Genomic DNA, 27,247 nt, shown 5'->3' on the forward strand with positions numbered 1-27,247 from the left:
GTGAGGGCTCTGGGGTGGCGCCAGAAATTGGAAGTTCAGGGTGCAGGAGGGGGCTCCGGGCTGGGACCAAGGGGTTCGGAGGGGGATCAGGGCTGGGGCAGGAGGTCGGGGCACGGATCCAGGTGGCGCTTACTTCAAGCAGCTCACAGAAGCAGTGGCATGTTCCCCTTCTGGCTCCTACGCGGAGATGCACCCAGGTGGCACTGCACGCTGCCCCATCCGCAGGCGCCACCCCTGCAGCTCCCACTGGCCGCGGTTCCTGGCCACGGCATGCACAGAGCAGGGCAAGCCCCAGACCCGCTCCCTAGGTGGAGCTCGAGGGCCAGATTAAAACCCCATAGTTTTCCCACCCCTGCTTTAGCTCATAGTCAAAGTGATCCACTTCCAGAAAATGAGTGCAACATGTTGAGCCAGTCTCCTACACCATACCTCCCAGTCTTATCTTACTTTAATCTAGGTGCTAATCCTGCAAACACAAAACAGACTATGATATCCACCCGTGCTCCCAAAGACAAGCAGCTCACAGCATGCACATTCCAAACCTGGCCACAGCTTATCTTCAGAGGCCTGGATTTAGATTATTTTTCCTGTATCTGGCTCAGGCAGCCCACAGAAGCCAGGACCCAGGGGATATTTCTAGTGAAGACCTGGCTGCCTTGTGCACCTGCAGGTGATGATGATGGTTTTCTCCCCATCCCATGAGGGATTGTCAGCCATGACCTTGGCATGTGTGGTGACATCCTGCGGCGAGAGCTGAGGGGACTCATTCGGTTGCGTGTGAATCCACCCCAGGGGCTCCATTTCCTAATGAGAGAAGGCTCGTTAGAGGCAGCAGGGCTGGCTCCAGGCACCGGAGAGGGGCGGCCACTCCGGAGAGGGGCGGCCACTCCGGAGAGGGGCGGCCACTCCGGAGAGGGGCGGCCACTCCGGAGAGGGGCGGCACGTCCAGCCATTCGGTGGCAATTCGGCGGACGTTCCCTCACTCCAACTGGGAGCAAAGGACCTCCCGCCGAATTGCTGCCGCAGATCGCGGCTCTTTTAGTTTTGTTTTGTTTTGTATGGCTGCTTGGGGCAGCCAAAACCCTGCAGCCGGCCCTGGCACACACACACACTATAGCCTCACTGTCTATCAATCATTTGATTAAAAGCCTCCCTTTCCCCAAAGCGGAACGGGCCCCAAGTGAGGGACAGAGGAATGAGACTCACCTTGAGGTACTCATGTTGCGGCAGCTGGCCAGGGAGATGCACCGTCTGATGAGTTCCCCACTGGGGCACCATCACAATGCACCGGATCTCCTTCACTTGGGGATTATCTGGAGGGCTCACACCATACAAGTACCCTGCAATCTAGAAATACGCACAAACATCAGTAAAATCCCTGGGTATTTTCCCTGTAAGGCCATGACAACAGGGTGCACCCACTCTACCTTGCGTTTCCAAGGTCAACAGCCCTTTGTTTGGGGATCCTCACAAGCAGAGGGAACATCCCAATTTTTTTCAGTGGTAGAAATAATTACTACACAAGATTGGGGACATGGAGTTTTTGGAGCTGAACTGGAATTCAACTAGTGTGTGTAGCGCCATCACTGATGCTCAGTGGAATTCTCCTCCACCTCTGGGCCTTAGAGAATCAGAGGCAGGGTTGAGCCTCCAGGACTGGCATATCCCAGTGTGATGAGCTGGCTTTTAAATGTAGGCTTGCTGCACACACTCACTTGGGCCCTGAGGTCTGAGATGCAGATGAATTTCTTCAGCACATTCTTGGGAAGGATGTAGGTGTAGCCAGTTTCCTTGATGTCATCAGACGAGACATAGATGTGGTTTGTTCTCAAGTGGAGATTGGCAGCAGAGATTGCTCTGTGAATAAGAGATTATCCAGCAGCTCAGTAACAGACCTCACCTGACTGCACTCCTCCTTCCCACCCAGCACAGCAAGCCCCAGACCCCTTCCGTTACCTGACTCGCCACTCCGTCTTGGAGGAGAAGGTCTGAGTTTCATAGTTGCTGGTCGTGGAGGTGATGATTTCGTCACCATGCTTGTTAACAGTGCGGGTTTGCGTGGCCGTCAGCTGCGACTGCTCCTTGGTTTGCTTCTCAATCTCTGCAATCTGTTGTCTCTGCTGAGAGGGGGCAGAGATCTCCATCCCCAGGATAATATCTCGGATCTCCGACTGCGTCAGGGATGCCACATTCACGCTGAAAAAGAAAACTCACCTGTGTGGCTAGATGTTTTAAGATGTATTCCTGAAACCCCCTCCCCCACTGAGACACGAGCTCACAGAACACTAGCTGGGGGAGAGTGGAGCAAGACCCAATCGGGGAGAGGAAAGTGGCTCACAGGGACATATTGATTGCAGCCTACACCTCAACAGCCCTTCAGCGGATGCAGGCACAAATGCTTGCACTGTACACTTGCCATGGAAGTTTGGATGCAGACACTTCATCTTCTTAGCTGAAAGTGATTAACAGGAATAACTAGCTTCCCTATTGGTCCAGCACTTCCAACGATTTATGGGGGGAGAAAGCAGGGGAGGCCAATGGGCCCCCTTTCAGCCTCCCTCTGCCAGGTGGAGGAGTCTGGAAGTACAGTTGTTACTGTGGCAGGGAAAGGGGTGGTAAGGGCTGGTCCTATGCTGACAGATCTCTGCTGCTTACTTGTTCTTTTTCCCATAGTCAGCGAGGATCAGGTCCTTGAGCTGCACCTCCACCTTGATCCACTCCTCATCTGTCAGGGTGGGCCAGATGTGGTGAGGCTCTGTTATGGTGGTCTTGTCTGGTTTCAGGATCACTTTGGCACGGTCATTGTTTACATGCAGTGCCCGGAGAATCAGGATCAGACGTGAGAATGCCTATGGGAAGAGAGATGCAGCCATTCAGCAAGGAGAAAAGCCTGACATACAGGAAGATATTGGTGATTTACTCCTGCCTCAGGGGACAGTTATGTTGCAGATACAACACAGACAGTTCTGAAGTGAACTGTCATTGACTTGGAGAAAAACCCAAGCACAGTCTGGTGCCACTGCTGGGACTGAGGCTTCCTGGTACAGCAAGTCCCTAACATAAGAACGGCCAGACCAAAGGTCCATCTAGCCCAGTATCCTGTCTACCGACAGTGGCCAATGCCAAGTGCCCCAGAGGGAGTGAACCTAACAGGCAATGATCAAGTGATCTCTCTCCTTCCATCCATCTCCATCCTCTGACAAACAAACAGAGGCTAGGGACACCATTCCTTACCCATCCTGGCTAATACCCATTAATGAACTTAACCAGCATGAATTTATCCAATTCTCTTTTAAACACGGTTATAGTTCTAGCCTTCACAACCTCCTCAGGTAAGGAGTTCCGCAAGTTGACTGTGTGCTGAGTGAAGAAGAACTTCCTTGTATTTGTTTTAAACCTGCTGCCTATTAATTTCATTTGGTGGCCCCTAGTTCTTGTACTATGGGAACAAGTAAATAACTTTTCCTTATCCACTTTCTCCACATCACTCATGATTTCATATACCTCTATCATATCCCCCCTTAGGCTTGGTCCACACTGGGGCGGGGGATCGATCTAGGAAACGCAACTTCAGCTACGAGAATAGCATAGCTAAAGTCGACGTTTCCTAGATCGAACTAAGTTTACTTACTGCGGGTCCACACGGCGCAGGCAAGCTCCCCCGTCGACAGCGCTTCCTCCTCTCGGCGAGCAGGAGTTCCGCAGTTGACGGGGGAGCGCTTCTGGGATCGATTTATCGCGTCCAGATGAGACGCGATAAATCGATCCCAGAAGATCGATCTCTACCCACTGAATCAGGCGGGTAGTGTGGACCTAGCCTTAGTCTCCTCTTTTCCAAGCTGAGGAGTCCTAGCCTCTTTAATCTCTCCTCATATGGGACCCGTTCCAATCCCCTAATCATTTTAGTTGCCCTTTTCTGAACCTTTTTTAGTGCCAGTATATCTTTTTTGATATGAGGAGACCACATCTGTATGCGGTACTCGAGATGTGGACGTACCATCGATTTATATAAGGGCAATAATATATTCTCAGTCTTATTCTCTATCCCCTTTTTAATGATTCCTAACATCCTGTTTGCTTTTTTGACCGCCTCTGCACACTGCGTGGACATCTTCAGAGAACTATCCACGATGACCAAGATCTTTTTCCTGACTTGTAGCTAAATTAGTCCCCATCATATTGTATGTATAGCTGGGGTTATTTTTTCCAATGTGCATTACTTTACATTTATCCACATTAAATTTCATTTGTCATTTTGTTGCCCAATCACTTAGTTTTGTGAGATCTTTTGAAGTTCGTCACAGTCTGCTTTGGTCTTAACTATCTTGAGCAGTTTAGTATCATCTGCAAACTTTGCCACCTCACTGTTTACCCCTTTCTCCAGATTATTTATAAATAAGTTGAATAGGATTGGTCCGAGGACTGACCCTTGTGGAACACCACTAGTTACCCCTCTCCATTCTGAGAATTTACCATTAATTCCTACCCTTTGTTCCCGGTCTTTTAACCAGTTCTCAATCCATGAAAGGACCTTCCCTTTTATCCCATGACAGCTTAATTTCGCAAGAGTCTTTGGTGAGGGACCTTGTCAAAGGCTTTCTGGAAATCTAAGTACACTATGTCCACTGGATCCCCCTTGTCCACATGTTTGTTGACCCCTTCAAAAAAACTCTAATAGATTAGTAAGACAAGATTTCCCTTTACAGAAACCATGTTGGCTATTGCTCAACAGTTTATGTTTTTCTAGGTGTCTGACAATTTTATTCTTAACTATTGTTTCAACTAATTTGCCCGGTACGGACGTTAGACTTACCCGTCTGTAATTGCCGGGATCACCTCTAGAGCCCTTTTTAAATATTGGCGTTACATTAGCTAACTTCCAGTCACTGGGTACAGAAGCCGATTTAAAGGACAGGTTACAAACCTTAGTTAATAGTTCCGCAACGTCACATTTGAGTTAAGAACTCTTGGGTGAATGCTATCTGGTCCCGGTGACTTGTTAATGTTCAGTTTATCAATTAATTCCAAAACCTCCTCTAGTGACACTTAGATCTGAGGAACTGTCACAGATTGGTCACCTACAAAAGCCGGCTCAGGTTTGGGAATCTCCCTAACATCCTCAGCCGTGAAGACTGAAGCAAAGAATCCATTTAGTTTCTCTGCCATGACTTTATTGTCTTTAAGCGCTCCTTTTGTATCTCGATCATCAAGGGGCCCCATTGGTTGTTTAGCAGGCTTCCTGCTTCTGATGTACTTAAACATTTTGTTATTACCTTTGGAGTTTTTGGCTAGCCGTTCTTCAAACTCCTCTTTGGCTTTTCTTATTACATTCTTGCACTTAATCTGGCAGCGTTTATGCTCCTTTCTATTTGCCTCACTAGGATTTGACTTCCACTTTTTAAAGGAAGTCTTTTTATCTCTCACTGCTTCTTTTACATGGTTAAGCCACGGTGGCTCTTTTTTCGTTCTTTTACTGTGTTTCTTAATTTGGGGTATACATTGAAGTTGGGCCTCTATTATGGTGTCTTTAAAAAGCGCCCATGCAGCTTGCAGGGATTTCACTTTAGTCACTTGTACTTTTTAACTTCCGTTTAACTAACCCCCTCATTTTTGCATAGTTCCCCTTTTTGAAATTAAATGCCACAGCGTTGAGCTGTTGAGATGTTCTTCCCACCACAGGGATGTTGAATGCTATTGTATTATGGTCACTATTTCCAAGCGGTCCTGTTATAGTTACCTCTTGGACCAGCTCTTGCGCTCCACTCAGGACTAAAGCTAGAGTTGCCTCTCCCCTTGTGGGTTCCCGTAGCAGCTGCTCCATGAAGCAGTCATTTAAAGTATCAAGAAATTTTATCTCTGCATTTCGTCCTGAAGTGAAATGTTCCCAGTCAATATGGGGATAATTGAAATCCCCCACTATTATTAGGTTCTTAATTTGCTAGCCTCTCTAATTTCCCTTAGCATCTCATCATCACCATCACTGTCCTGGTCAGGTGGTTGATAATAGATCCCCAATGTTATATTCTTATTAGAGCATGAAATTTTTATCCATAGAGATTCTATGGAACATGTGGATTCACTTAAGATGTTTACTTCATTTGCTTCTACATTTTCTTTCATATATAGTGCCACTCCCCCCCTGCATGACCTGTTCTGTCCTTCCGATATATTCTGTACCCCGGAATAATTGTGTCCCATTGATTGCTCTCAGTCCACCAGGTTTCTGTGATGCCTATTATATCAATATCCTCCTTTATCACAAGGCACTCTAGTTCACCCATCTTATTATTTACACTTCTAGCATTTGTGTACAAGCACTTTAAAAACGTGTCACTGTTTATTTGTCTGCCCTTTTCTGATGTGTTCGATTCTTTATGTGAATGTTTATAATCTGATCTGGCCCTTACATTATCCTCCTTCCATCCTCTGCTCCTGACTATAACCTAGAGAATCTCTATCAATAGACTCTCCTCTAAGAGAAGTCTCTGTGCGATCCACATGCTCCTCCGCAGCAGTCGGCTTTCCCCCATCTCCTAGTTTAAAAACTGCTCTGCAACCTTTTTAAAGACTATCAACTATAATACAAATAATTCGCAAAGCAGCCATTCAGGGTGCATCCCAGACCTTACCGTGTAGGAGGAGATGGTTTTCAGCCAATCATCATAAAGATTGAAGAGAACCATTTGGGGCTCAGTAGCCTTCAGGATGAGATCTCCAAACTTCTCAACTTTCAGGCAGGCCTGGAAGGGCAGCTGCAGCTCTGATCCTTTGATCACAATGTTTGGGAAATCCAGCAAGTGCACCTGGAGTTCAGAGAGAGAGAGAGAGGGAGAGAAAGAACAGGAATAAAACCACACATTCTTCAGTATCTCCACCTGCCCCTATAGATTGTAGAACCCTGATCTAGAGCTCCACCATGGAGCTGCTTAAGGGATTAATGCCTGTGCAACACCATATTTAGTGCATTGATACAGAAAACTCACTCCTCACTTGCCCACTCTGAAGTAAAACAGAGAACCCCCTGCTCTACAATGTCTAAAGGATTTTATAACAATGCCCATCTCCATAGTATCTGATCCTTTACCTCAAGTGGGTCCAGCATGCCCTTCCTGGTGACTATGATCTGCTTGGGCTGCTCCTCCACAGGGAGGGAGCGAATCAGGGCAGCCACTTCCTCAGCAGTCTTCCACTTGGCCAGCTACAGAGGAAGACAAGGTTAGAATACGATTGCACACACCACCCACCCTTCACAGGAGAAAACAGCCTGACCTTTGGGGATGAGAGGAACCCTTGAGTAAGCACCACAGCGTGGGTCAGCACAGTGAAATGCTCCTGTTAATGAGTGTACTGGGCAATTACACCATCTCGCTGTGCTCCACCAGCACATCCCCAGTCTGGCTGGGGAAGTGAACGGATTATAGAGCCTAAGGGGAGTCAATTCAACCAGTCACTTTGTGACGAGCCCTCTCAGCCTCATGTCACTGGCACTCCCTCCGTCTGGGAGGGCTGGAGGCACAATCCACTAGAACAGCTGCTGTGAGTGAACTATTTGCCAAGCCCTAGTGCTGGTGGGGGAAGGCAGACAAGTTAGGATTCCAGCCCGTGGGCCCTGCTTAGGAGTGCAGGCTCTTTACACCCCCAAAAAGCCCAGAGCCCCGACAAAAATGCACCACTAACAGTGAAATCAAGTAGTCCTGTCCTATAGTAGAGATTAGGCTTAGATCTCATTTTATTGGGACTTCCCAGTGCTCCAGAGACCTATCAAGCTCCCACATGGAGAAGCCTCCTGCTCACTGTTACTAAACAAGTCTCTGGAAGCAGCTGTGTGATTCCCTGGTCCTCTGTCCCGCACACGGTCCCTGGCTCTTACCTGGCCCAGACGCTTCTGTCCTGCCCACACAGATGTATGGATGATCTTTAGGAAGAGTTGCCCAGTCCTGGGATTGAAGATGAAAATGGCCCCATTGATGGGCTTTGTGGTCAAGTTCCCTTCAAAGGTCTGGAAAAAAACACCAAGGTGAAAACGCTAATGTGAGCTGTATGTGCTGGAACCAAACAGTGACAGGACAGCAAACACCTGTGTAATGAGTTCTGGTTCCCAGCCCCACATAAATGTAACAGCTTCTGTGTATGCATTGCACAAACTTCCATGTCCATTAGTTCCCAGGCTCACCAGAATCCAGACTATGTCATCCCTGCCCCCAACTCCCGTAGGCACAGTACATTAGCAGACAGCCCTCCTTCCTATTCCCTCGTCAAAGGTTCCTCCCACCTTCCCCGCTCACCTTGTGAATGGTAACTCTGTACACGTTGGTGTCATCTACAAACCAGATGATCTGATTGGAGAAGAGCTCCCCATAGTTCTGGGAGGAGAGATAGGGTTCTGTGGGCTCTGATGAGTAAAGCTGCAGCCCCTTGCGGATACGCTCCCTCAGTACGTACAGTGCCGGGTTTGCCTTCATAATCTTGGCCATGGCCTGCTGAATCAGAGGCTTGCTTCCAGGGAACCAGTTCCCATAAGCACTGGGGAGGAAGCAACACAGCACTGGGTCAGTAGCAGATTTCACCACAACTCCAGCTCAAGATCTGAAAGGCTGCTGCAGCCTTTTCCCAGAGAAGAGGCTTGGAGCATTGCCCCTCCCCACACGGAGAAGAGCAGATGCTGCAGCAGTCAGCATGTCCCATAGCAGAGACGTGGTCCATCTCCGGCCCCAGCGCACTGCTCTCCTCACCATGTCTTTGGGAGTTGTTCATCTGGCTACCCCTCCCTTTGCTTCTCCACACAATGACAGGGGGGAAGCCATAAAGAGCACAGCAGTAAGTATACACACAGCAGTCCCCAAAGCAGCTGCAGCTGCTCCACTGGTGCTGGGGATCCCCATGGAAGTGGCCTGGCCTTCAGAAACTGCTCCCCATTCCCTTAGTTAGCACTGTAGACAGACATGGCTCCATCTTTCAGGCCCAGAGTGAGCCTGCAGAGAAATCCCCCAGTTAAGAATGCAAGCGACCCCAGGACTGGGCCAGTAAAACGGATTTGCTGTGACCCAACCCACCATTATTAAAAACTTAGCAGTTAGCTAGGCCTCACCCCATTCATTGCCTGTATCCTTCCCGCCTCACCCCCTCCCTCTCTGCTACCCTTACTGGCACAGAGCCTGCTCTATTTGTTCTGACACAAACCCAAGGCGCCCTTGGCACTGTGAAAGTTTTGGCAATAAAGACGTTGAAGTCCCAAGGCTAGGGGTCATACCTGTGCAGGTTATAGGCCAGGTCAATAGCAATGAGCACGCCAGTGGGGGAGGGGTAGATACTCATGTTGTCCGTGGTGTAATCCAGGAACTTGGCTCTTGCGTAGCGCTCAATGTCATGGGAGTCATAGTCGCCCCAGCGCAGCTGGATATCAATCCAGTATTTCTGAGTGGTGGTACTGTCCATCACATCCCTGGGGAGTAGAAAAGAAAAACAGCCATCAACTCCTACCTCCCAAAGGGCAGCTGCAGCCAGACCCTGCTGCAGTTGTGGCAGCATCACCTTTGGCAAATAGCACTTACTGCCAAGTCTCAGCACTAAAGCCAGTTGTTAATTATGCAGAGGCAGCCAGACCCAGTTTAGGGAGACTTCACTGTCACTTCGGTGCAGAGATGCTTGATGGGACAGTGATCTGAAGGAAATCAGCCTCAGTTTCATATTGGCTCAGATCAGGAAGAATTGCTATTGGTCTTACATTTAAGTGGAAGGGGTCACCACCCCCTGAGGAAAGTCTCAGGTGAGGGCTCAGCCACGTGAAATCTGGGGTGAGGTGCACCTGTAAAGGGACCGACTCCAGTCCCTATCTTAGGGCCCCAGGACAGCAGGGTCACCAGCAGCTCTACGTTTAGTGCTGTAGCTCCTTTAATGTTGAGTGGTGGAAGTGAAGTGCTTCAGGGAGAGGGACAACAGCAGAAGTGGCACACAAAATGCTTCTGGCAGTGCCCTCTCTAGAAAAGCCAATGCAGATGCAGAGGAAGAAGAACATTGAATGTCCTGAACCAGAGCCACAACTGTCACCAAGTCATTGCTGGTGGGCAGGCCTCTGTCCTACTAGGAACCCAAAGAGACCCCTGAATGCTGAGGGACATGGGCTCCATGCTCAGGGGCTCTGCACCCCACAGAAAAAGGGAGGAGAGAGACTGGACAGCACTTACTTAGAGTCTGCAAGCAGCGACGGCCGTGACACGTTCCATTTATAGGAGGCAAAGAGGAGGATATCTGCACAGGAAGAGTTCATCTTATAGGACTTCCTGGGGTGGATGGTCTCCTTCTGCACGGTCTCAATCTCTAGAGCATCCAGCTCCTGATCGAACACCTGGGGAGACAGCAATCTGAATGAGGCAGAGAGCAGTGCATGGGAGGGCAGGAAAAACCCCTACCCCAGCAATAGCAGCAAGCACAGCACCAGAGAAAGCCAGCTGTGTCCCCCCTGCCATCTCCTTCTGCCTGAGGTCACTGGGGGAGGTGCAGTCCTGCTGAAACTCCCACAGCAGAATAGATGCTAAATGATGGGATTTCCCGGGCAATCTCCACTGCAGACGGCAGGCTGTTGTAGGCTAACTCCTTGTTCCCCAAAAATTGGAAAGGGGCTTTCTGGGGGCACAGCTGGTAACAAAAAGCCTCCTTCCAGCACTGCAGAAACAGAATTATACACATCTGCACCCCCTTCCTCAATGCCCCACTCACTTGACACAAATCCATTACAATGCTCTCGTGAATCTTTTGCCACAAGTGGGCTCGGAAGATCTGAATGAGGGAAATCTTCAATGTGGGGATCTTGCCATGCATGAAGATACCTGTCAAATCCAGTTGCACCTGAAACCCGACATACACCTGACAAGAGAACAGCAACCATGAAAACATGTCACATCACAACCAGCCCCAGGCCTGGGTGAGCCCAAGATCAGAGGATTAAGTCAACTGCTGCTCTAAGGAGACATGTATTTTTACAGGTATTAGAATCTGAAGTTACCCTTTAGAGTGTGCTTTGAAGGACGGTGAGAATTAAAGAACTTGCCTCAAACACAACTCATCTAATTGTCTTCGACAGAGATACAAGTCCATGGAGAAGGACTTTACTTACATTGGCTCTGTTAATGGTAGGAGACCACCAGAGGGTGAATCGTCTGTTGGGGATCTGGTTCAAACCCGATCTTTGGGCATTTGTCAACTTCTTCCACTTCATTGACTCCTCAAAGCCACTGGCCTTCTCCCTGAAAGGAACAGATGCAATCAGCTCTGTAAGAAAGCTATCCCGCCCCAGGGAAGGGAGAGTGGCTTACTCGCAGCGAAGACCATATATAGCACAAAGTCGGGAAACGTATGGCTGGAAAGGGCCTTGAGAGGTGCATCGGCACAGGAGGCTGGACTAGGTGGCCCTTTCAAGGCTCCTCCCAGCCCTGCATTTCTAAGATTTTAGCAGGAATGTTGAAAGACACAAGAAGTAATTCTTCCACTCTACTCCACGCTGATTAGGCCTCAACTGGAGTATTGTGTCCACGTGTGGGCACCACAGAAGAGCAACAAAAATGATTAAAGGTCTAGAAAACACAACCTATGAGGGAAGATTGAAAAAAATCGGGTTTGTTTAATCTGGAGAAGAGAAGACTTTGGGGAGACACGAGAATAGTTTTCAAATACATAAAATGTTATTACAAGGAGAAGAGAGAAAAATTATTCTCCTTAACCTCTGAGGATAGGACAAGAAGCAATGGTCTTAAACTGCAGCAAGGGCAGTTTAGGTTGGACATTAGGAAAAACTTTCCAACTGTCATCGTAGCGAAGCACTGGAATAAAACTGCCCAGGGAGGTTGTGAAGTCTCCATCACTGGAGATTTTTAAGAGCAGGTTAGACAAACACCTATCAAGGATGGTCTAGATAATACTTAGTCCTGCCATGAGTGCAGGAGACTGGACTGGATGACCTCTCGAGTCCTACGAGTCTATAAGGTGGGATCAAGAGTACCTAGACCATCCCTGACAGGTTCTTAAAATTCTCCCATGATGGGCATTCCACAATGTCCCTTGAGAATCTATTCCATTACGTAACTATCCTTAAGAGTTAGAAAGTTTTTCCTAATCTCCCTTGCTGCAGAATAAGCAAATTACTTCTCATCCTACCTTTAGTGGACACAGCCCTTAAAATATTTGAAGCTTTAGCAGGTCCCTACCTCAATCTTTTCTCCAACCTAAACATCCTGTCCCCACTCCACCCCTTTTAAAACTTTTTTCCCCCCATGAGAGGTTTACAAAACCCGACTTATTTTTGTTGCTTTCCTACTGACTCTCCCCAGTTTGTCCACATTGCCCAAAACCAGAGAGAATACTCCAATCAGAGGCCTCACCAATATTGAGTAGAGTGGGACAATTGCCTCCCGAGTCTTAAATACAACACTCCTGTTAATACACCCCAGAATACTACCTTTTTTTGGGGGGGAGGGGGGGGGGGGCAACTGCACTATGTTGTTTCAATTTGTGATTCACTATAACCCCAGATCCTGTTTAGAAGTACTATTGCCTAGATAGTTATTTCCCAATTTGTATTTGTACATTTGATTTTTCCTCCCTAAGCGCAGTACTTTGCATGTGTCTTTGCTATGCTATAGTGAGACTGTGTTGGGGGAGAGGGGTAGCATTAGCACTACAAAGGAGAGAGAAGTTTTCTGCAGAAAGTCTTCAGTGACTAACAGGCCTTTTCCTCACCAGAAGAGACCCTCCCAGGTTGGGAAGTAGGTTCCCTTGAAGAGGGTGTGCTCCAGGATCCCCTCCACTCCACCCAGTGCTTGGATCATATCTGTGCGGTAGTTGTTCAAGTTCCAGAGCTTCCCATCATGGCGCTGATGTGTCCACCAAAACGGGTTCTGTTTCAGGACCTGTATACAACAGAAGAAGGATGTCAGTGTAAAGAGGCTCTGCACTCAGCCCAGCTATTGAACCCTGCAGCACCCACACTGGATCTCTCACTAGAGCTAGGAACCAAGAGGCCGGTGTTAATGAGTAAATTAGCTGACCCACTGGTGGAAAAAGGAGGGCAGACCCAGAACGTGAATTCACAATGGACAAGTCAGCCTGGATTCAAAAAGATGTTTAATGGCTTTCTACTGGTCAGTATTTTAAAAGTGATAAATAGGGAGAATTTATATTAGGAAGCCAATATTTTGCAAAGAGTGCCACTGAGTCCACATGCCGATTCTCAAGATCTGGTCACTCAGCACCCAACAGAGCTGTGTTCTGTATGCCCCTGCATACTCCCAGCAAGGAGAGTGCTGTTTAAGGATGGGGCAGGTTACATTTCCTGACTTTTTTCATAAAGGTCTTTAGCAGTCCCAGCTCATGGGTCTAGTTCCTTCCTACAGCAGAGAGACCAGGAAACGGCACCTGCTGTAGTGCAAAGGGGAGAGGAGAAATAGGCTCCTCCACCTGGGCTGGCAGGTGCCTGGCACCCAGTAAGTTTCAGAGCTTCCAAGGGCAATTCCCTGTTGGTACCTGGTACTGTTTGAAGTCTGTCCTGACCCTCCAGCCTTTATCATAAGCAAGGGTGTGCCGGTCTTTCTGGAAGAGGGTATTAATGCGAGGAATCCCTCTGTCCCATGAGTCCTCTAGATCCTCCAGAGTCAGACGCCTTGAGAGAGAGAAAAAGAGAGAGAGATTTCAAAACAATGGATTTAAGCCCAAAGACTCCAGCCAAATAAGATCCTGGCTTCAGGAGTTCTTAGTAACGGAGAGGTTTCTGCTATGTAAAGCATCTGCAGGTTCATAAAGTATCTGCTGTAGGCTACTATGATCAGTGGAAGTTGGACTTCAAAAAGCTGCCCCAACATTTGTACCAGTGATCCATCCTTGTGCTGTTGCTCCATGATGAAAGGAGATTACACTCGCTAGCATCAGTCCTTTCACCAGAGCCTCATGTCCCAGTGTTTCTCAGACGTGGCCACCAGGGCCTTTTCTTGCAGCCACAGCTATCTTAGCTGTGATTGGGGGAGCGGGGGCGCACAAAGCAGTGGCCCCTCTCCCAGGGACACCAGCAGCGGTGGGGCCCTGCCCCTCTCCAGAGGGGGGAACTCTGGACATGCAGGCAGCTGGTGAATTCCCTACTTTCCCAGGGGTAAGGGAGGCTGGCTTCGGCCACAGGGCTTTGTCCACACAGTGGCAGGCTCTGGTCCCAGGCTCACCACCCCCACCATCATCCCTGGGCCCCGCTGCATCCCTGCCCACCTCCCCATTCAGGGCTTAAAATTTGTCCCAGGGCTTATCGGGGCTGATTAAGTCTGCTGTGAAAAGTGATATTAACATACAAACAAATATCACTTTTCACAGTAGAAGACTTACCAGCTACCAAGTCTTAGAAGAAGAAAAAAAAAAAAAAAAAGACAAGAACATGCAAAGCGCCTTTTGTGTTTCCATTCTGTTTAGGTCCAGTAAAGAATAAAAATGTACAGTTGTCTCTATTACTGAGTCTGAAAAAACCCTACATAAATAAATTACAATGATTTGGATATGCAGATGTGCATATTTAGTTGTTTTTCTTAAAGCTAATTAAGTATTTTAGGAAAAATTGTCAGCGCGGCCATCAGCAAGAGTTGGTGGCCACATTCTGAGGCCACCAAAAAATTTGTTTCGAGAACCCCAGCTCTAGACTGTCTTTCTGCTGGGAAGCATCATCCATGTCCCAGTTACCTTGCAGAGGCTGGCCCCACCAGCTCTGGGAGATGGAATGTGCCATTACAGAAACCCAGCAGGGCCTTTACGCTTGTAGTTAAGCAGAGTTCTGAAGACAAGCGGGGTCTCCAGGATTCTGCTTCCACGCCATTCCATACTCTGCCCCACAACTAACCCATCTGAGTTCAGAGTGGAAACGCACCTGTTCTGGGCAATAGCCTCCTGCCTCTTGAGGGCGTATTCTGCCCACACTCTCTGCGAGTCAATGAACTCGCTCTCCCATGGCTGGATGTAGCGGTACAGATTTGGGATCAGCTGGTCTTCCTCATGGCTCATCCCTGAGCGGAAGTGAGTGATGCCGACATCTGTCTGCTTGGACCATCTGTAGCAAAGAGGCAGAGGCAACAAGTGAGGGAGGGTGGTGGATCTGTCATGGCTAAGTACACCATCAAGGTCATGATGGAGCTGACAGACCCCTATAACAGGGCACAAAGGTTAACGTACAGGGCGGAAGGTCCCAGTAATACCCTACAAATCCCGCCAGAGCCCCCAACCACTAGTGGCATTCTTGGAATAATTATTTCCCTTCTCATTCTCAGAATCTTGCACCGAGCAGTGTGACTCACCTCAGGTCAGACTGGGGGATAAGAACATGGCCCATGGACAGCATGCCCAACCCCCCCAGCTCTTTGGGGGTGTAGAATACCACTGGGGGGAAGCGGCTTGGCATCTTGGAGTTCAAGCCAATTTTGATTCGGGTCTGAATCTTGTTCTCACACTTCACCAGCAGGTCAAGCAGCTCCTGCGTGTTCACGACAGCCTCCCGGAAATATGTCATCAGGCCAATCAGGGCTGTGTTCCATTTGTTCACAATCTAGAGACAAAAGCAAAGGGTCGTCATCTCAGCAACTCCAGACAGTGCCTAGGGATAGCCACGTCAGACACCCTCCTTGTTACCTTTGTGAAGGTTGTGGAGCCGGAGGCCATGAGTATCTGCCTCACTCGGTTGTGAAACCTCTGCATAGACTCATCATCGACACGCAGAAAGCACTGAGCTGTGCGCTCCTTGGTCACCTGCAACAGAGGCACATGGACAATCAATTCAACTTAACTGGGAGTCCCCTATCCAACAAACATAATGAGATGATTTCCACCCCTTCTACACCATCATTGAAAGGTATCACACACACCCTCTCTCCAAAGGGTGTAGGGGGGTGCCGGTGAGAACTTCAGGAGACTTCTCTGCCCTCATACTGCAGTTAAGAAGTTACCTTTCATGGCACCAGCACAGCTTCTCTGCTCTTCAGTCTTCATGCCCACCCACTTTCTAGTTCACGCCAAGATCCAATCAGACCCTCGATCTCTTCTGGACAAGAGCTAACCCAGCCAGCCACTTGGCTCTAGCATACGCACTAAACACGATTAACCTTAGCAGCCGATGCTCTAGGCCAGCGGTGCAGAACCGACAGCCCACCAGAGTATTTCGTAAGGTCTGCTTCAACACAGTATATTAATGGCCGAATCATTACTGTCGGTCATCATGTTTACATCATTTTAGCTTACACACTTGTGTAAACAGACCGGATGTTTTTATGTACAGCATTATCTAAATACATACGAAACAAGCTGAACTTAAAACAGCAACCAGTACAGGTGACCGGAAATCTTATTAAAACATGCAGAATCTGCTTGACCCACACAAAGTTTATTTGGGTCTCCTGCATAATAAGGTTGGGCACGACTGCTGGCTACCTCTATTACCATCTCCAAGGGCAGCATGAGCCAGCAAATCAGTTCTACTCAACCCACATTAACGCAGGGCATGACCACCATCCACTCTGAGCCCTGTTCTGGGACAAACTGCTGTTCCCAAGCCTGCCAGCCACTTTCCCTACCTCATTCTGCAGGTTCCACACACCATCCTTGTGGGTGAACTCCTCATAGCTGGTGCGGCACTTGGGTAGGATGCGGCACTCAAAGCCACACATGTTGAACAGCAGGTTGGGATTGTCCTTGCTATAAACAGATACAAAGCTGTTCTCCCACTGCACTGTGGTGACTGAGCGAGGCAGGCGATTCTTAATGTCCCAGAATACAGCACGGCCACTGAAAGGCAAAGAACACAGTATGAGCCCTGGCTGACAAGATACCCAATTAGTGGGGTGAAACAGAAACATGGGTTAGTTCCTCAATCCCCCCACACCCTCAGCAGCAAAGTATGAACACAGCCCATCCCACATCCAGCACCCCATTAATAGGGATTAGAGCATGAAGCTCTGACAGATCCAACACCATCTTTCCCTGATGAGGGGGGTGATGCAACACTAGCTAGGGTTATCCTGCAGCTGCCCGACTTCTACGGCAGAGCTGCCCATGCACCCAAATCCTCCTTGATGCTCATGTCAGATGACTTACAGATTCACATCGTGCTTCATGAGCCGCATCCGGGCATCTCGGGGCCAGCACTTCTTGTTGTTGTAGCCCACAATGTTCTCATTGTTGGGATCGGGATGCTCTGTCAGGTAGCGCTGGATCAAGTCCCTTGCCTCATCTGCTGTAAACCTGGAAATTCACATTAAGGGAGGAGTGGGTTACAGGATTGAATTCACAGGGCAATCCCCATTCAGCCTGGACAGGAAAGGAGAACCCCGGAAAAAATGGTGAATAGCAAGGGGATGTTTGTGGACCACACTAACAGATGCACAATTTCTGCATCCTCCCGCATGAGGTGCGTTCAGAAATTGCATTAACACAGACAGTACATGTCATGTTCTTTCATGCATGTTTCTGTGACTAGACATCCAGAGGTCAATGTCTGCTCACTGCAAAATCAGAAAGGCTACACCCAGCACACGCTGAGCCAATTTTAAAAAAAGTGATTCCTCACGTAGAACTATGGACCTGCCATGCCCGAGCTTTGAGAAGCCGGTTCAGTTACTGCAGCTCAAGAACATGAACTCAAATGGGGCCAAAAATCGGCTTTACCACACAGGCTGAGAAAGAGCAAGAGCAATCTCAGCCAAAAGGGTCATTTCTCCTCAAGGGTATAAGCTGCTTTTAAGAGCTTAAAATGGAAGCAGCCCTGACATGTGACATCACTGCTACTGCACTGCACCCATGGAGCCGGGTAAAAGCTTTCCTGGTCTCAATACAGTTGGCTAGCACACAGGGCAGTATTCCAGGAGGCAGAATGTGCTACAGCACCAGCCACTTCATTCCATCCGCTGGAAGGGAGCACTGATAGTCCTAGGTTTGGACTGGAGAAGAACCAGAGCCATTGCTCTGTGGATCAGTACCGTCTCTGCAGGCACAGGAGAGCAGCAGGCAGAGAAGGGAAGGCACCCAGGCAGTGTCTCCTACCTGAAGAAGATGTGAATGCGATCAATGTATCTGCAGAAGAGGCGGATGGGATGAGCCACCTCAGTGGCAATATCTTGGAAGCTAAGGAAGTCATTTGGCATCTGTGGTGGGCCAGCCATCTCGCTGGCTCGGTGAAGGCCCAGTACCAACAGGTCCATCACCAGCCCATAATACTGAACGATGAAGGAAGCAAACTGCAACCCCCGAATAATCCCGTAGGAGTTGGTGTGGTTCATGTCCTGAGGAAACAGAAGAGAGCTGTGAGACTCTGACTCAACTACGCCCCCACAGACCTTTCAGCAGGGCTCTCACCCATCTGATGCAATTAAGTTAATGGCAGTTCAAGGGCTACTCCAACAGTCACTCTTGAGCAGAACTCTGGTTGTGCTCTTAGCTCCTCAATCCTTCAGCCTGCTCCCCTCTCACCCTGGCAAAGTCTCAACTTCCCCAAGGAGATGTGTAGACAGGTGAGAACTCTATAGCCCTCCCACTCCTCCCCCATTTCCCACAGACTAATTGGTACCTTGTAATTGATCACCACATTGTTCTTAGCTGTCATGTAGTCAGCAATGTTATGATCAACGATAAGACGCAAGAGCCTGTTGAGCAGCGTCAAATCAATCTTCTCATACATCTTCTCAAATCGGGACTCCAGCATCACATTACATTCACCCTCACATGTTTCCCAGACATCCTGCAGATTGTTAATGCCTGAGGCAACACAAAAAAGCCAGTTGCACCATCAGCAATGATGCTGCTCCCTCACTCCATTAGCACCATCCTAGGGCGGGACAGAACATTTTCAAGCTCTCCACTGTCATGCCTTTTAGTCGGTCTAGTCTTTTATTGAAGAACCGTACAGAAAAACGGGGACTAGGGAGGAATGTAGCAAATCAGGAATCTTCCGAGAGGGTGCCCTCACAGTGTATAAAGGTGTTTTTAAATTTACTGAATCCAGTTTCTGGCAGAATATATAGCTACTGTGCTGAAAGCAAGCTACACGCTACTAAAAGAAAGACATTTAAACCACTTCCAAGAGGACACTCTAGGAATAGGCAGCTGACCCCCACCTCCACCCCAAAGAATCCTACCTACATGCAAGACAGATGCCTACACTGACCTTGGCACCATTTGTACACCAGCAGTGGAGGCGGTTCAGTGTCCGCAGGTTTGATCCAAGGAGGGAAGAGTCTTCGCTTGTCAGCCTCATACCACAAGTACTGATCCAGATAGGCATCTGTAATCTTCTCCAGGGGTTCAACATCGTAAACAGGAACCAAGTGACTGTAGAGGTCCATGAACTCAATACCAACCTAATCAAGAGGAGACACCAGGCTGGCTCACACTGAGGACAGGGAAAGTAAGGGGTTGATCCAACAAGATTCTAGGTGCGAATTAATCTCTGCATGCAGAGAGGTAACTCAACCCTAGGCACTCTGAAGATACTGCTAGTGGCTAGAGCCAGAGTATAGACCAAGACATTTACCTCTTTAAAGGCTCTCTGAGTCAGAAGGTGTCGCTTGATTCTGGACAGAGCTTCGTGGGGATTATCATACGCCTGCTCAATAAGACCCAACTCCTCTCTCTGCGACTGATTCAGACGGGATTTCACACTGAAAACAAAGAGAATTGCTCCTATGTCCACACATTGATAGACAGAATGACAACTACTCCATGACCCTCAAGGGAAGATTCTCCACAACCCGATTGGACTGTAAGGCACCCTCGAATTACAACTGCTCCCATATGCCCACGCTGCACACGACTCCTATGAGATGTCCAGCACCTGTTCCCACCCATGAGGAGAGCCTGTATGAAAACTCAATAAGCCACACTAAAAAGCCTCAGTACTACGGTATATGCTGGAGCTTTCATTAGTCTATCAAGAGAAGCAACTATCATGTTCAAGCTCAGCTATAAACTGATAACCAACAGCTTCAAGGGCATTACCCAATGCAGGTATCAGGCATTCGGCAGCCAGCAGCACCTTTTCCAGTCCTTACCTGTAGGCTTCCTTCAGCCTTTCCAAGGCCAATATGAGTAGCTTGGTGTCATGCTTGTAGGAGAGCGGAGGGAAGGGGATGGGTGAGAACCTCCTGCTTTCCAGCCAGTGCACAGTGGTGGTATATACTGCGACAGCCTCCTCCGCAGTGATGTAGGGGCCATCCTGTAAACAAACCGCAGCAGCACTGTCAGCAGCCATCAAACCCCACTACAGAAAGTCCCAAGCTCTGGCCACCCCTAGCCAGCATCCCAGCCCCACCTTCAAGTAATTATGCTGCCTCTCCTGCTCAGCTTTCAGGTAAAGCCTGGTCAGCCGACCCAGGTTCTTCTTGCACACAGTCTTGTCCACAGTGGCACCCCGGCGGATCCGCTCTCTGTTGTAGTGAGCTGTGTTAGTCCACCAGTCAGCTTTCGCCTTCACGTATCTCAGGATCATGTTTTCAATAGGAGTTGGGAGCCCAGGAACCTGGGGAGGAGCGGTAGAGTTAGAGAAACAGGAGTTCTCCCCATGACTGACTGAAATTAAACTGAAGAGAAAAGCCATGTGAGGTACTTGCCTTCCAGGGAATGTTGGCCTTCCAGCACCTCCAGGCCTCACTCAAGTGCTGCAGGATGGTCCTAGCTTTGTTCTGCTTGATCCCCTCTGGCATCATGTCTAGAATGTCATGCATAACTGCAGCTCTCAGCTCCAGGTCAAAGTGAGATTCCACACGCTGCTTTGTTACAGTCTTTGCAACGCCCTTTGAGTGTCGGCCTGGAAGAGAAAAAACACTTCAGGAACCTGGAGACCAATGAGGCAGTGTCATTTTGCCTTCCATTGTGAGATCCACACGCAAAAAGCTGCTACAGAAACTCTGTAGCACAAGACAGCTGGAGTCCAAGCAAGTGGCATAGAAATGAACTGCACAAACAGCAAAAGTGAAACACCCACAAGACCCCAGACCACTGTGCTGAGGGGAGGACAGTTAATAGGCTATGGGCTTCACAGAGAACTCTATTAAACATCAGTTCCACTGGGAGTCTATATGGACTCCCGGGAAACTGATGTGCCCTAAAAATTAGTGAATTGCTCTCACTATTAACATGGAACCTGGGCATGAAATCTTAAGTGCTTTTCTTGGACAAGGAGGCTGGAATTAGAGCTGACAAGGAAATAGCATTTACCTTCACCAAAGCGCCCCCGCCATCTCAGTTTCACTTATTGCACATACCTTCAAACTGCCTGGCCAGCAGGTTGCCCAGCCACCGCTCCAACAGTGGGGTAATGCCTCTCATGAAGAACAGCCATACTCTCCAGCCTGGAGCCCAGAAGCCACAGCCGGGCCCCTTCCCCACAGGCCCCTAAAGAAGAGAGGCACAATAACCGCGTTAGACATTCCAGGAGGCCTCCCTTCCCACACAGCTACATTGGGGCAGTCACTAATGCATGAGGAAGCAGTACTCACAGTGTTAAATCTGTAGTAGATGAGATGCTTCAGGTCCTTGCACATACGAATCTGCCTCATCAGTTTGTACTTGTACCTGTACATTCCTGTCAGCTGTCCCACATGGGCAAAGATATACTGCAAGCCATCTGCCAACTGAAACACAGCGTGCATGATTAGGAGATGGCAATGCACATTACCCAGAGGCACTCTTTGGAAGCCACGCTCTTTACACTGCCAGAAGTAAAGAGTGCACTGTGCTGAGCAGAACTCCTGGGGGGCGCTCAGCCCTCACCACACGTAAATAGATCAGGAATTGAAGTGTGATTAAACTGCCTCAGTCTGAGCTATTCCTTAACGGAGCGTCAGTCCACTCCCAAGCCTCTCTCATACTGCTCCAATTGCTCCTCCAGGGCAGTACACCAGTCAATGGCAATCATCCACAGAAGTCAGCCACCTGTTCCCCTCCCCCAGCCCCTGACCACTTTTATTACCAAATTAGGCTCACCTGAAATGCATCCACATTTCCCAATCTGTACTGGACATGGCTATCCACCACCAGTTTGGTCAAACGCAGAACCTCTCGGCACAGATGGAAAGCATTACCAAAACGAGACTTCTTTCTTTCCTGGGAAGAGAGAGACCAGGGTACAGGGATTAGAAGACATATTGCTATGTAGTGGCCAGGCAGCTTCCAGTCACTCAGACAGTTTGCAAAGTGAACAGCTCAGAGTCAGCAACAATAGCCCTTATATAGCATTTTACCTCAAGGCACTAAACAAATAAGCAGCTTGAAGTAAACTTAACAGGTTTGCTATCTCCTGCTGCGCAAAGACCACTAAAGCTGCTGCTACACTAGCCATCCAAGACCTTTACTATAGAGATTCCTGCAGCACCAGACAGATGGACTTGGGACTGGAGAACGTCACTGCAGAGGGGAGGACATGGACTAGTACCTTGGTGGTGAGGGTCTTGACTGGTTTGAGGTTGAAATTGTAGTCCAGATGGAGATAGTTGAGGTTCTTCCTATGAATCAGCAAGTTCAGCATATTGTAACCCTGGCGGCACACCTGCAGGCCAACCTCCACCCAGTCCAGCTTTGTTGACTGGAAGAACTTTGTTGCCTTGAAGGAGCGGAATAGGTACCTGGAGATAGGGAGAGAACAATGGAATCAGCTGCACCCTCAAGACAAACCAGAGAGAAGCTCTCAAGGAAACAGGGCATCACTTACCTCTTCTTCTGAGCCTTGGGAGGCCTGTGCTTGAGTGCATTCAGAACATAGTACTTCAGCAGCTTCTGGTAGGAGACCCTCACTTTCACTGGCTGCCCTGCTGGGCAGTGCTCTCGATACCTGAGGACAAAGACCACAAACTTCAGCGCTCCAAGGAACACTCATTCTCATTCCCCAGATTGCAAGTGATGTCCTGCAGAGACAGCTAGCCAACAAAGCTGTGCAAGGTCTCCAGCAGCACTGTTACCACCTGTGGCTTTTTCCATTTCACCTTCACCATACAGAAATAGGCTGGATAGGAAACGGTGCTATTCAGAGCCTCTCTGCACAACTTCCATGCTTAGGAGAGCAGTACGGCCCCAGTACCTTGGAATCAAACCAAGTCCGATTCATCAAGGAGCTGGAAACTGCACTAGTTCCACTATTGTGGCAGCACAGATATCTCCCTTAATGCCACAGGCACTAAACCACCAATGCCCCCAATAAAGAATGTTACCAGTTCTTGACCAATGGGATGTCTAGAGCTCTGCGTGTCCTGCCAGATCTTAAGTTAAAGGGTCGAGGGGCCCACAGCAGTGCAATGCCATTGGCCGTGTTGTCCGTGTACAGCGGAGTGTCCTTCAGGAAAGGCTCCACAAATTCTGGTAACTCAAACTCTTCATCATCATCAGGCAAGGGTTCCTGACTCTAGAGAATGGAAATCCCAGACATAATCAGCCCCACACTTGCTTCAGCTCAATCTCCCAAAAGTCCTAACCAAACACTGGAACTGGCATGGCTACACAATGGCAGAGGAAGGGCATGAGATAAACCAACAGTGTGACTAACACAGGGGACAATGCAAACTCTACATACACACTGATGGTCTCTGAATCAACTCAGACCTCAGGACACAGATCTAGATCTAGTGGTAACTCAAGGGAGAGGTCCATTCAATGCAAAGCTGCACTCAAAAGGGCTAATAGTTTAAAAACTTTTTAAAAACAATGGGGTGAATAGATGCTGGCTGTATTATACAGGAGCTAAGAACACAAGTGTAACACTATACACATCAGTGGTGCATCTACACCTGAATATTAGGATCAGGTTTTGGTTAACTCTAGCAGTAGAAAAGGACTTGGGAAGAGCAATGAAAATAATGAGTCGATGGAAATGGTTAAGGAAGAAGTCAGTGAGTGAAGATTTCTCCTGTGGACAAGAGTAAGAGGAGACAGGATTGTGGTATAATCTATGTATTAGGCTATGTCTACACTCCAGCCAGGATAGAGGCTCTGAGATCAATCCACCGGTGGTTGATTTAGTGGGTCTAGCGAAGACCCGCCAAATCGACAGCAGATCACTCTCTGGTCAACCCCGTACTCTACCCCTGAAAAGAAGAGTAAGGTAAGTCAACTGGAGATTCCCCACCCCCACCCCCCGCGGTGTAGACCCCCACGGTAACTTGACCTAAGGTATGTCAACTCCAGCTATTTTATTCACGTAGCTGGAGTTGCATAGCGTAGGTCGACTTACTGCAGTAGTGTAGACATACACTTCTTCACTAAGGCTAATTTGGTGTCCCTGCTCTCAAGTGCTAGGAGGCAGTAAGAGGATCCTTGAAAGAAAGGCAACAAGTTTAAATGGAAGAAAGGAAACGCTTTATATGCTATAAGTTAAGTTGTGGAACTTGCAGCTGCAAGATATTACTGAGGAACAGTAAGATTCAGAAAGGATTAGGGATTTATATGAAGGACCTAGTCTCCAGACTCATCTGCAGTGCCACAGAGCAAGTGATCCTCCTACTTGGAACGATAGGTTTGATCACCAGCTGGGGTCAGTCCTTTTACAGAGTTTATGCTTTTCCCTGAAGTATCCATGCCTGTCACGGTCAGATAAGGTTACCACACTAAGCTGGAGTCCCTACTCTCAACATATGGTCTATGCTAGATCAAAAAGACCCTCTTCCATCACTCCCAATGCAGGGCATCCCTGGCTCATGGGCACTCGAGCAGTAACTCACCTTGACAGAGTGCCTGTGAGAGATGGGATTGATCAATGGATCAAAGTAAAATGCTGGCAGGTCAGGATCCTCTGTTTTAATGAAGACCACATTAGGAGTGTGATACCTGCAAGATACAAGTATTAGAGCATCTTATGAGTCCAGCAACTTCTCCACACCCCTGCCTGCAGTGGACACTCTACTCACCAGGTCAGGTGCACATGGTGCGGTAGGTTGTTGTACAGGTATGGGAAGGCAATCTTGTACTCTGTCCTGATTGGCTGTCTGATTATTATTTTATTGATGTCATTGAATTCATTCCAATCTTCATCCCTTTAATCAGAAGAGAAGAGACTGGTAAATGAAAGTGCAGAATGTGGCAAGAAGGCAAAGGTCTTGGCTCAGAGATGCAGGGCAGTGTCCCCGGACACCTTGCTAAACTCCTTCAATACAGATTCAGACTCCAAAGCAGCATGTGACGAAGACCCGCTAATGCCACTTCATCGGGATCTAACCCACCAGCGTTTCACTTGGGGAAGACATCACGTTGAGGCTCCCACCCCCAGACCAGGCAAGTACTTCTTCCCCTTCCCACCAAAAATCATCACTTACTGCAGGTTAATATCTCGGACCAGAGGCTCGAACTTGGGCCCCCCAGGAATAGCCATGTTCAGAGCCTTGGAAGTGAAGAAGGCCTTCAGATCAAACAGGTAGAAGTAATTGTCATCCACAAGATCTGTCAGCAGTTGATTAGCTAGCCGGTATAATGTGGACATCATGGGAAGAGTGAATTGCCACCGCTGGTATGTAGAACCGTTCACATACCTGCAAAGGGAACAATGCACAGATCAGCACTGCAGGGCTTTAAGGCTAAAAACCTGCTGAAACCCATCCTTCTCCCCATCCCCTTTACAGGAACCAGGAAGAAAACAGCTATCTCACAGGCCCCTCCCGAACAGAAGCGAAGGCTGCATGGCCATTCAAACCCACTGTAGACAACAATGCAACTCCACCTGCTACTGACCAGGTGCTAAACTCAGCTCTTTCTCCCCAAGACAACTTTCCCCCTAATATCCAAGATTTAGGCATGAATATTTGGGATCGTAGACAGCAGTCCCAGGCAGCACATAATATTACCGAAATTTCCCCCAGAAAACTTAGTCAACAGGTTAAAGAGCTTCTGGTATGCTCTAGTCAAGCATCACGTACGAAATACCCAGTGTACTGGTATGGCTGACTCAGTCCTTCATGCTTCCAGGGAGATAAACAAAGTTTCATTCAGTTGACTGTGCAGAGGTCTTTCAGAAGAGACCTTAAAGGCTTGGGCTTGCCCGCTCTGCATCAACACTAAAGGTCCCAGACCAGTTTTCATAAGAGTAGAATTTGCCCAGGTGTCCGTGGCAAAACATCTCCCCGTATTTCGCAAGCCATCTAATGTCCTTTTCCCCAAGGCTGCTGTGTACAGAGTTTATACGATGCTTTGGAACTCTTTACAATGAAAAAGTGCTACCAGAAAACGGTACCCACTTCCTGTTGTCTTTCAATGGCTGGTGGTCATAGAACCAATCCAGGACAGGGGCATCTTCCTCTGGGTCCAGCTCAAGCTGTATTGCCTCCAGAGGCTCCACATCCAGGATGTTGTCAGCATAGTCAAGAGGGGGCTCTTCATCATCAAATGGGGGGAACCTCATCCTTTTGAAGTGACGCCTGTCTCTCTTCTCTCGTCTCATCATGATCCACATTGACCTGGGATGGACCAAGAGCATTAGATATAGCCTATACTGCAGATTCAAGAGAGCCAATGTGCAATTACTGCAAGTGCTTACCCCCACTGTGAGATGTAGACTGGTTCTATGACCCATGGAATCTCATTCACGAAGGAGATAGCACCAGTGATGTGGTACAAGACCGGAACATCTCGGATTTGTTCCCAGGGCATTGGCATGTTCTCCAAGAGCTTTAGGACAGCATGGGGCATGTACTTCAGGGCACTGCATAAAAATCACTTGAGTTAGTCAGTATTCTTATAAACAGACAATGACCAGCCTCCCCACTTCTTATTGAAACCCAAATTCAAGCTAAAAGGGCACTGAAACTAGATGTTTCACAGGCCTCTCCAACTAATATGACATTACAGCAATGTCTGAGGGTGCCTGGTCACTTGACATCACTTTTACGTCACACAGGTGCAAACAGAGCTTTCCTGCAGAAGCAGTTTCAGATACAGTGACGGGGTTAGTGCTAAAGCGACAATCCCCCACATAGTCATGTGCCCTCATTGTGTACAGTAACCCTGAACTGGGGCTTTAGAGAAACTGTTTAATTCTAGGGTGGCTGCCTGGGTTTCTCTTTCTTAAACTTAATAGGCAAACATAGCAGTCTCCCCTCAATGAATATCTAGAGCTCCAGAGGACTAAACAACTCATTTCTTATGTAGCTTTCACTGACAATCAACTGAAGTCAGACTTTAAATGTGTGCTGGCTCTTCCTCCAGTGGGGACAGTTTGCCCCATTTACAAACCCTGTTAGGAGAGCCCAAATGGCAAGAGCTTATGGTTTTC

General features: G+C 48.4%; 1 protein-coding gene across 3 annotated transcripts in view; it reads right to left on the reverse strand.

The window, feature by feature from the left end:
* The window catches only part of PRPF8 (pre-mRNA processing factor 8), a 32,371-nt gene that overhangs the window by 1,790 nt on the left and 3,334 nt on the right, over positions 1-27,247 (reverse strand). The window contains exons 4-41 of one of the 3 annotated variants that reach the window (XR_010593822.1): positions 26,513-26,677; positions 26,214-26,432; positions 25,299-25,511; positions 24,894-25,019; positions 24,708-24,813; positions 23,205-23,395; positions 22,709-22,828; positions 22,433-22,622; positions 21,985-22,104; positions 21,498-21,632; positions 21,264-21,393; positions 20,610-20,806; positions 20,312-20,518; positions 20,052-20,215; positions 19,535-19,661; positions 19,169-19,361; positions 18,572-18,759; positions 18,049-18,287; positions 17,104-17,250; positions 16,584-16,794; positions 15,646-15,762; positions 15,315-15,562; positions 14,891-15,070; positions 13,516-13,651; positions 12,733-12,902; positions 11,114-11,243; positions 10,717-10,863; positions 10,185-10,345; positions 9,251-9,442; positions 8,286-8,523; positions 7,871-7,999; positions 7,085-7,198; positions 6,630-6,803; positions 2,656-2,849; positions 1,957-2,196; positions 1,716-1,857; positions 1,207-1,347; positions 134-804 (exon numbers count right to left, since the gene is read on the reverse strand). Coding sequence is in view for 1 of the 3 variants with exons in the window: in XM_005298287.4 (XP_005298344.1) it covers positions 665-804; positions 1,207-1,347; positions 1,716-1,857; positions 1,957-2,196; positions 2,656-2,849; positions 6,630-6,803; positions 7,085-7,198; positions 7,871-7,999; positions 8,286-8,523; positions 9,251-9,442; positions 10,185-10,345; positions 10,717-10,863; positions 11,114-11,243; positions 12,733-12,902; positions 13,516-13,651; positions 14,891-15,070; positions 15,315-15,562; positions 15,646-15,762; positions 16,584-16,794; positions 17,104-17,250; positions 18,049-18,287; positions 18,572-18,759; positions 19,169-19,361; positions 19,535-19,661; positions 20,052-20,215; positions 20,312-20,518; positions 20,610-20,806; positions 21,264-21,393; positions 21,498-21,632; positions 21,985-22,104; positions 22,433-22,622; positions 22,709-22,828; positions 23,205-23,395; positions 24,708-24,813; positions 24,894-25,019; positions 25,299-25,511; positions 26,214-26,432; positions 26,513-26,677 (6,381 nt within the window). In the remaining 2 variants the exon portion in view is untranslated. The remainder of the gene's footprint in view (positions 1-133; positions 805-1,206; positions 1,348-1,715; positions 1,858-1,956; positions 2,197-2,655; positions 2,850-6,629; positions 6,804-7,084; positions 7,199-7,870; positions 8,000-8,285; positions 8,524-9,250; positions 9,443-10,184; positions 10,346-10,716; positions 10,864-11,113; positions 11,244-12,732; positions 12,903-13,515; positions 13,652-14,890; positions 15,071-15,314; positions 15,563-15,645; positions 15,763-16,583; positions 16,795-17,103; positions 17,251-18,048; positions 18,288-18,571; positions 18,760-19,168; positions 19,362-19,534; positions 19,662-20,051; positions 20,216-20,311; positions 20,519-20,609; positions 20,807-21,263; positions 21,394-21,497; positions 21,633-21,984; positions 22,105-22,432; positions 22,623-22,708; positions 22,829-23,204; positions 23,396-24,707; positions 24,814-24,893; positions 25,020-25,298; positions 25,512-26,213; positions 26,433-26,512; positions 26,678-27,247) is intronic. The other 2 variants (XM_005298287.4, XR_006176315.2) reach the window with 2 other exon arrangements.

The sequence above is a fragment of the Chrysemys picta genome, chromosome 19 (assembly GCF_011386835.1).
Source record: "Chrysemys picta bellii isolate R12L10 chromosome 19, ASM1138683v2, whole genome shotgun sequence".
Lineage (NCBI taxonomy): Eukaryota > Metazoa > Chordata > Testudines > Emydidae > Chrysemys > Chrysemys picta.